The following is a 9,577-nucleotide window of genomic DNA, read 5'->3' as shown; positions in this document are numbered from 1 at the left end:
GCCGTGGCCAATCAAAAAGCCAGCAATTATGATATTAACCTAAGGGGCCGGTCTAGAAACCTGACCTCCAGACCAAAGTTATAAATTTAGGCTGCAGACAGAGAATTGTGTTCACATGATGGGGGCAGCCTGAGAAGCTGGTGTGATCCAATCTACATTCATCCTACCCTCAGGGAGCAGAAAGCAACTACCAGTTAAATAATTTCTGTAAGTTTCTCCTCTTTATTTTATACTGTTTTGCATAAGTTGTATGTCTTTTTATTATATTTTTATACCATTTTCTTATTGTAAGCATTGAAACTTTTTGTTATTAAAGTATAAAACTTTAACAAGTTGAACCTTGAATGCCCTAAAAGAATCCATAGCCTAAGGTGTGTGAGCCTTATGAGTGGTAGACACATTTTTTTAGTATTCTTAGTTCCTGGACTCATCGCCCATGTATTCGATGAGTGCTGGCAGCGTGTATGAGAAGCAGGTGTGCGGCCTGGGTCGGTGTGTGATTTATGCTCCCATTACAACATAGAACAGAGGTTGAATGCTGGACTGAGAGTAGGGAGATAGATTAACCCTTGCAGGCACAACCCCAAGTCACGTGTGAGAGCAGACACGTGACAAATTAGTGACACCACGGAGAAGGGATTGTGACTAAATGCTGACAGCGGCATTTAACAAGTGCTGCCGGCCAGCGGGCCGGAAATGTGCCTACTGCTGACCCCCGTCACATGATCGGGGGTCAGCGTTGTGTTGACATAACAACCAGAGGTCTCCTGAAGACCTCAATGGCTGTTGATGCCAGTTTGCTGTGAGCGCCACCTTGTGGTCGGCGCTCACAGCAATGCTGTACTTCTACTACATCGGAGCGATCTGAGCATCGCACTTATGTAGAAGATCCGATCAGGCTGTGTCAGCTTCTAGCCTCCCATGGAGGCTATTGAAGCATTGCAAAAGTTATAAAAAAGTTTTAAAAAATATGAAAAAAAATATAAGCTTAAATCACAAATTGTTAGGTATCAAGTTCCCACTGCTGCATAGGAGAAACCTTGAACCATGTCATCTGCAGTCTCCCATTCTTCCCCATCCGCAGTGGAGTCTGCTCACCAGAGGTGTTGGTCCCAGCATCTGGCTCAAGCTGATACTGTGTGCCTGGTTACAGCTGCCACCCCAGGTTCAGCCTTTGTAACCAGCTATGATCAGCAGCGAGCAGACGTTCCAGGGACTAAGTCCTGCTTTTCATCTACTGAGCATGCCTGTGGGACGACCTCTCACTGGAGGTCGGAGGTCACATGCTCAGGTCCTGTAGCGGCTCTGATTGGACCACTAGGAAGATCCTGGAAGGCTACATCTATTAAAGGCTCGCATGGCCGCTCGGTCATGCGCTAGTATATAATTGTACTGATGTGTGTGTGGATGTGTGACTGAATCTGGTGAAAGCTCCTAATCATACCCATCCCCAGCGTTGTTGTATGTTCTTGGGTGAGTGAGCTATCAAGTGCCAGACTGTGCCATCCAGCTCTAGGGCACAGAGCATACTGTGTCTTTCAGCAGCAACCGCCAGTGCGGCACTGTGCGCAAATAGTGCGCTTTCTAGGCCCTAGTTAGTGTGGTTAGTGGTGTTCACCAGAGCGGCGCTGTACATATATAGTGCGGTAAATCTTTAGTGGGAGTTTTCCCTGGCACTGCAGTTGTGGCGCCGAACGCTAGTGGGTCTAGAGGGACTCTAACCCCGTGTCCTTGGGGCAGGGTCCTGTGACCAGAAGATTAGCGTTCACTCTGCGGTATTGCGGCTCTGTGAAGCAACAGAGGTTCGCCTTCTACATACTGGGTGAAGTTAACCTGTGCATTTTCACATTATACCGCCATATAGTCCGTCATTACTTAGCAGCACCTCATACCTTTCATTATATTTTTTGGTGCGTTCCGCCATCACTAACACCTCCCTTTTGCCCCATTCAAAATAAAACAGTAAAAATAAAATTAAACATACACATATTTGGTATTGATGCATTCAGAATTCCCCAGGCTATCAATAAAAAAAGAATTAACCTGATCGCTTAACTGTGTAGTGAGAAAAAAAATTAAAAACGCCAGAATTACGCGTTTATGGTCGCCACGACATTGCATTAAAATGAAATAACGGGCAATCAAAAGAACACATCTGCACTGAAATGGTATTATTGAAAACATCAGCTTGGCACAAAAAAAAGCCCTCATCCAACCCAAGATGCCGAAAAATGGAGACGCAATGGGTCTCGGAAAATTGTAAATTTTTTTTTTAGTTAAATTGGGAATTTTTTTCAACACTTAGATAAAAATAACCTAGACATGTTTGGGGACTATGAACTCATAATGACCTGGAGAATAATAATGTCAGGTCAGTTTTAGCATTTAGTGAACCTAACAAAAAAGTCAAACAAGAAATGGGATTGCACTTTTTTTTTTGTAATTTCACCGCAATTTGAATTTTCATGCCTGCTTTCCAGTACATGATATGGTAAAACCATTGGTGTCCTTCAAAAGTACAACTCGTTCCACAAAAAATAAGCCCTCACATGGTAATGGTGCAAAAAGAAAAAAAAAGAGCATGAACCGCACATCCCAAAATCATACGTTCATCTAAAGCCGCTAGGCAAAAATTTATATACTGAACATGAGGTTTTCAGTTTAACATTCTGATCAGATTGTATGAAGCCCACTGCCACTTCACGGCAAACCTCGTAGTGGGTCCTACCGCCCTAACGGAGCGGAGCCGTGCGGCGACCACCGCCGCCGCGGCCATGCACCAGCAGGGCGGACGGCCTGTTGCCCCACAGCACCCATGCTGCGAGACTGAGCCCCCATGACTCCAGACCGCGCCGCCCCACCAGCACAAAGCCACAGCAACAATGGCCACCACACTGCACCAGCACCAAAATGAAAGGAGCATTTAAACTCACCTTCCTCCAGCTCTTCAGTGAGAGCCAAAATGGGCTAGACCCCTTACTTTGCAGTCTCCTGCTAATTAAAATCACCTGTGCCAAATGGGAGGAGTGCTGGTCCAAGAAAGAGACAAGAACATGGTAATATTGATGAAAAAATAAAAAAGTTATGGCTCTGGGAAGGAGAGCAGCGAAAAACGAAAATGCAAAACTAAAAAAAGCTTCGGGGTTAAGGGGTTAAAATTTACTCTTTTGTCTCTGGCAAATGAAGTGGTAGAGAGGTAGTAGATAGGCCATTTTGGAATTTGGAGCACAGCACTCCTCTCAATCACAGCAGGATGATGTTACCTCTGGTAGCAACACCATCGGCTGGAGTCAACATTCTATGCATAGAATGGTTTGCCTGATCACAAATGACAAATGAAGGATATTTGTTGGATTGTTTTGCTAATTTTAATAATGAAAATTATTTCAGTACACTCTGTTATTAAATATGTTGGTCCTACTTGGTTAACAGCCCTTTCTTTTGTGAGGTATCTTTCTGAGTACTAAGGCTGCTTTTGTGTTGTACAGTTTGATAGGGGTTGGAGACCTGAGAGTGTTACATACTACTTTCAGGGAACTGGAGGCTTTGCAGTAATGTGATTCGTGCCAAGTCAATTAATATGATTTATATTTCATACATTTATTTAAAAAACTACTAAGGTGTTGTAAGAAGATGCTGATGACTTAAAATTATTATACTCCCCCATTGAGCAGGACACTAGAGATTCATGAGACATACACAAAGTCATCTCCAGGGAGTTATTCCACCTGGCACCTTGTCTTCATTTTATGCATAAATATCCTCAGATTATTCCTCACTTTTCTGTGTCTGGTTTGCATGGAAGATGATTAAGCTGCTACCTAACATTATTATCAATCTCCCTAGACCAAGTAGAAGAAAATTATGCGAAGATGAATGTCAAGAACAAAGAAATATCAAATGTGAGTAACAAATGTGTAATATAATCAAGGAAAGAAAGATTAAAAGTGTCTGATAACCAACGTGCAAGAAAAAGACAAATTTCTGTATAGAAGACAAAATACGTATCTGTGACCATGACATCGATGGATATGTGTTATGTTTGCTAATCTGAAAGATTTAGGTTACATATGCAATTTTCTTTATATGACAATAACTTGTCAGTTTAGATTTATTATCTCTTGTTTTACATGATAACTTCTTATTTATTCTGTGTTGCACTTTATGATCGAAAAAAAGGAATTATTTGTAATAGTCACAGATTGGGTAGAAACATTTTTCACCTGAAAATCTTCCCAGACATATAAAAAGGATTATCACTTATGGCTGAACATTGATTTCTGTGAACCTGATTCAGATGAACAGACCAAGAAGAGAAATGTGTTCAACAAATCAGAAAAATAATTGCAATTACGAAGCTACAAATCTGACACAAAAATCCTTTATCTACAGATGATAAATTACCGTTACTGAATAGGCACCTTCTCAGGGTATAATGATGTACAGTTACCTCCATAGTGCAAAAATGGCCTCATTCAGAATCATGTCAATTTTATTCCGAAGCTGAAAATTCCGAATCAAACCTTTTCCATTACAAAACCTTTTTACACTTATTTATTCCTATTTAGGTTTCATTGATTAATTCTACACTTTTGCCTCACTTTTTGATAACGCTGTTATCTGACAGTTTAGTAAAAAGTACACTGAATGTAACAGACTAATGTTTTCTCTAAATCATATATTGAGACAAGTCCTAGTATTATTAACAAAAGTTATTTCTTTTTGGTTTTTAACACTTGTCATCATTTCTTTCTTTGGTCTAAACATAGGAAAAAAACAAGACGTTCGTTACAGAGTTTTTACTTTTAGGATTTCAAGTTAGTCATGGTAAAAGACTTTTCCTCTTCTGCTTGTTCCTTCTGGTTTATTTTATGATAATATGTGGGAATCTCCTGATCATCACCCTGGTGTCCACCAGCAAGAACCTCCACACTCCAATGTACTTCTTCATCTCACAACTGTCCATCAGTGACATCTTGTTACCCTCCGATATTGTCCCCAATCTGCTCCATATTCTTCTAAATAATGGGGGGAGTATGACGTTTGTTGACTGTATCACGCAATGTTATTTTTTTGGTGCCTTGGAAACATTTGAGTGTCTTCTTCTGGCTGTGATGTCTTATGATCGATATGTGGCCATCTGTAACCCCCTCCGTTATACATCTATCATGACAAGTGGACATTGTATGATGTTGACTATCTTTTGTTTTTTGTTCGGACTTTCTCTGATTTTTATTTACACCATAACAATAGCAAATCTAAGCTTTTGTGGAGCTAATATCATTGACCATTTATTTTGTGACTTTGTGCCATTGATAGATCTTTCCTGTTCTGAAACCTTTGCTATACACTTGGAGATTTATTTATTAGGAACTCCATCTGTGTTTATTCCTGTCACAATCATTGTAGTGTCTTATACGTATATAGTTGTAACAGTTTTTCGGATTCCTTCCAGTACCGGAAGACAGAAAGCCTTCTCCACCTGTAGCTCCCATCTCACTGTGGTCTCCATATTCTACGGGACTCTGTTTAGCATTTATGTTGTCCCATCAAAGGGTCTCACACTCACTGTGAGTAAGATCCTATCACTGCTCTATACTGTGTTTACTCCTTTTATTAACCCCATTATATACAGTCTGAGAAATGAGGACATTAAAAAAGCCATACAAGGAACAGTTCATAAGCTTGTCATCTAGAAAATCATTCACAATATGCTACACAGATAAATCATGTCCAGTAATTAATCCAAAGTGCTTGAATATATTTTCCCTTTATTGATTCTGGTACACATAGTGAAGCTGAACTAGCCCCCCATTATATTACATAAAGATCTTTATGTTCTAACCTCATGAAAAGATAATTTTGGTTTCATTGCTCCATAAAACAGATTCTAAGATACCTGTGGCTTGCTTTGATGATTTTAGGAATATTAAAATGTTTTGCTTGTGCTTTTGGGTCAGTAGATGTGATGGTGTATTGGAGTCAGGCATGGAGAAGTTCAGCATTTAGTATGCACCTCACTTTGCAAAATGAAACCTCAGTGCCTACTGCCATCAATTCTTGCTATAGGTATAGTTTTTTTTTTTTAGCCTGCCTGGAAATCTGAATAAAGCTTCTCCTTTCTGCCATGTTTGGTGTTCCTATGTGTTTTCTGCTTTGAGCTGTATCCCTTGGAAAATTCAATGACTTTGTATCTTTAAGTCTTCATTTCTTTGTTCATGCAATGTTCTTGTATTAATCATTATATTGCCTTAATTGTATTAATTAAGAAAATACAGCACTTCTAGAATTATGGTGGTGCACAAGTAGGATAACAATATCCATCAACTGAGAGGTAGAAATACTTGGCACTCATATAGGTGTTAGTGATGAGCAAGCACTAAAATGCTTGGGTGCTCGTTGCTTGGGTCGAGCAGATTGGAATACTCAGGTACTCGACCCGAGCAACGAGCCCACTGTAAGTCTATGGGAGACCCAAGTATTTTTACCGTGGCCCCCCCTGAGGGTCCTTTTAAGGTCTAAAAACATCTGAAAATGATAGAAACAATGCTCAAATGACACAGGGACCTCATGGGGATCACTCCTGGAAGCATTCCTGACTCATAGTTCACGGCTGTAAACATTTTTTTCTGAGATTCATGCCATTTTTCCCGCTGCAACAAAAAACACACTAAAACAAAACCAAAATGGATTTTGCTGGGAAATATGTCAAGGTACATCCTTTGCAGGTTAATGACTTGCCTGTAAGGCCAAATATTTAACCCCAGATCGAAAATTTCTGAAATGTTCATCCCCCACTTAGGCTTAGTTCAGACTCAGCATTTTTGAACCATTTTTCAACTGTAACATTGCTTTCAACCACTACAAATGCATTCACTGGGAAATGCCATTGTGACATTTAATACCCCTAGCTGGCCATGTGGTGTGTGACACATAAGCAGACCCATCTTGTTTCATTTATGAAGGAGGGACTCTTAAAGTCACAGAACCTATTTTTACTGGTGCATCAGGCGGCATAAATCTTCTTAAAGGGCCATTATGAAACAGTGGGTCTCCTAAGCTGTTGTAGCCTATGCTGTGAGTGGATGGACTGCCAAGAATTACGACTCACCACAATACACCTGTCATAAGATGTCCAGGGGAGACTCCTGAAAAAGTGTTGCATTGCATTCAAGGCCTGCCCTGCTACCAATTCATATGCCCCCAATAAGCCTTGGAACCCACACACTGGATGGGCCCATACAAATCCACTTCACAATATGCATTTTGTACATCCATAAGTCGCCAATGATAGACATAAAAGGTCTAACTTAAGCACCAAAGCAGCAGTGGAGTTTGGCAGCCTTCTGGGTGTCTGAGCTGTCCTGTTCAGGATCACTCTGCTCACCTCAATCGAGGACAGGGCTAGAAAAGGTGCCTCAAACATTGTTTGCTTCATTTCACTTGGTCAGCCTACCGCAGCTGGTGGGTTTCCCATACAGCGGTCGACACACAGTAAAAAAAAACGAAAATGATGGTACTCAACCTTAGCACATGGAATGTGAGAACTCTGCTGGATAATACTAAGGCAGGCAGACCAAAGAGAAGAACGGCATTGGTTGCTCAGGAGCTAGCTCGTTACAAGGTTGATATAGCAGCTCTTAGCGAAACACGCCTGGCAGACAAGGGTCAATTGACAGAGCATAGTGTTGGATATACATTCTTCTGGAGTGGTCAAGGCAGCACTGAAAAATGAGAAGCAGGCATGGGATTTGCTATCAAAACTCATCTTGCTCGTAAACTTTCCAGGCTTCCGGAGGGCATCAACGACTGTCTGATGACATTTCAGCTCTTACTTACAAACAAGAAACACGCGACTCTGATCAGTGCCTATGCTCCCACGATGACTAATCCGGATGACATTAAAGATAAGTTCTATGATGAACTTGACGCACTTATTTCAGCAATCCCACAGGCAGACAAGCTCCTTATACTTGGAGACTTTAATGCCAGAGTGGCAACAGACCATCAAAACTGGGAAGTGGTCATTGGGAGACATGACACTGGCAGGTGTGTTGTGAACTCTGTTTCCGTGCTCCCTCCTGTGGTCATGAGTGGTACTGTGTGAGTTCTCTCTTTGGGCTCCTCCTGGTGGCTCTTTTTGTTATTTTGCAGGTTTCTGGCAGGATCAGCTGTCTCGTCATCTGCTAGTTAGGTTTCCTATTTAATCCACCTGGTCCTTCATTCCTTGCCTGTTGCCGTTGTATTCAGTGCTATTCTGATTGCTCCTGTCTACATCCGTTATCAGTCTCTCCAAGAGAAGCTAAGTTCTGTTTGCTTATTTTTGCTCATCTGTGTTCAAGATGTTTCCTAGTATATGATGAGTTTTTGTCCAGCTTGCTAATATGTGATTTCCCTGCTTGCTGGTGCTCTGGGGTGCTGAGTTGCTCCCCCACATCGTTAGTTGGTGTGGGGGTTCTCGCATTCTCTGCGTGGATATTTTTGCATAGGGTTTTTACTGACCGCACAGATCCCTTGCTATTTTCTGCTATCTAGCATTAGCGGGCCTCATTTGCTTAACCTGTTTCATCTCTGCGTTTGTCTTTTCCTCTTAATTCACCGTTATTATTTGTGGGGGGCATCTATATCTCTGGGGGATTTCTCTGAGGCAAGTGAGGTCTTTACTTTCTCTTTAGGGGTAGTCAGTTTCTCAGGCCGTGAAGAGACGTCTAGGATTTCAGGAAACGTTCCATGGCTGCCTATAGTGTGTGCGGTTAGGATCAGGTTTGCGGTTAGTCCAGTTACCACATCCCCAGAGCTCGTCCTATTATTTTCTACTTAGCTGGTTAGATTTGTGATCCTAAGCCACTAGGATCATAACACAGGTGTAACAGTAATGGCCTGCTGCTCCTCAAGATGTGTGCCACACAAGACCTTGTCATCACCAACACTTTATTCCGCTTACCCATACGCAAGAAGACATCACAGATGCACCCACAATCGGGGCATTGGCATCTTATTGATTAGGGATGAGATGGACTTGCCAGGAAAAGGGATGAGATGACTTTAGAGTGACGAGGGCCATGTGCCGTGCAGACTGCTGGACTGACCATCGCCTCATTGTGTCTAAGTGCAGGCTCCGCATCCTGCCTGCGAGGAGACTCCAAGGTCAGAAAACGACAAAGAGGCCGAATATATATAAGCTGCAAAATAAAAGAATTGCAAGGGAATTTGCCAATGACCTTGATGGCAGACTGTTAAATATACTGCAGGCTGAGGAGATTGGCAGTGAGGAACAGTGAACAATTCTGAGAGATGCTGTTTATAATACTGCTCTGGAGCATCTCGGATCAGCAGCCAGAAGGTGTATCAAAATGTCCGCACATCGTTAGCTAAGAAAGGTGCCTTTACCAACATAAAAAGAAAGGTACAGATCAAGCTACGCGAGATGCAGGATAACTGGTTTAGCAAGAAGGCCAATTAAATTAAGGGCTATGCAGATACCCATGATCAGAAATGCTTCTACGATGCACTCAAAGCTGTATATGGACCCCAGTCATCAAGCTCTTCATCTCTGCTTAACTCAGATGTAACTAAG

General features: G+C 41.8%; 1 protein-coding gene across 1 annotated transcript; it reads left to right on the top strand.

Annotated features, from left to right (window-relative positions):
• Positions 1 to 3,872: 3,872 nt before the first annotated feature.
• On the top strand, positions 3,873 to 5,696 carry LOC143774646 (olfactory receptor 1500-like). Its single transcript, XM_077262399.1, has 2 exons — positions 3,873 to 3,902; positions 4,770 to 5,696. Exons 1-2 carry the CDS (start codon positions 3,873 to 3,875, stop codon positions 5,694 to 5,696), a joined length of 957 nt encoding a protein of 318 aa, XP_077118514.1.
• Positions 5,697 to 9,577: the final 3,881 nt, after the last annotated feature.

The sequence above is a fragment of the Ranitomeya variabilis genome, chromosome 5 (genome assembly GCF_051348905.1).
Source record: "Ranitomeya variabilis isolate aRanVar5 chromosome 5, aRanVar5.hap1, whole genome shotgun sequence".
Classification (NCBI taxonomy): domain Eukaryota; kingdom Metazoa; phylum Chordata; class Amphibia; order Anura; family Dendrobatidae; genus Ranitomeya; species Ranitomeya variabilis.
This window is presented reverse-complemented; position numbering and strand designations above follow the sequence as displayed.

Excerpts from the sequence above, each read along its gene's own strand:
- LOC143774646 (XM_077262399.1), top strand. The coding sequence starts at position 3,873 with ATGAATGTCAAGAACAAAGAAATATCAAAT. Across the intron at positions 3,903-4,769 it reads AGAACAAAGAAATATCAAAT|GAAAAAAACAAGACGTTCGT; the intron begins GTGAGTAACAAA and ends GTCTAAACATAG.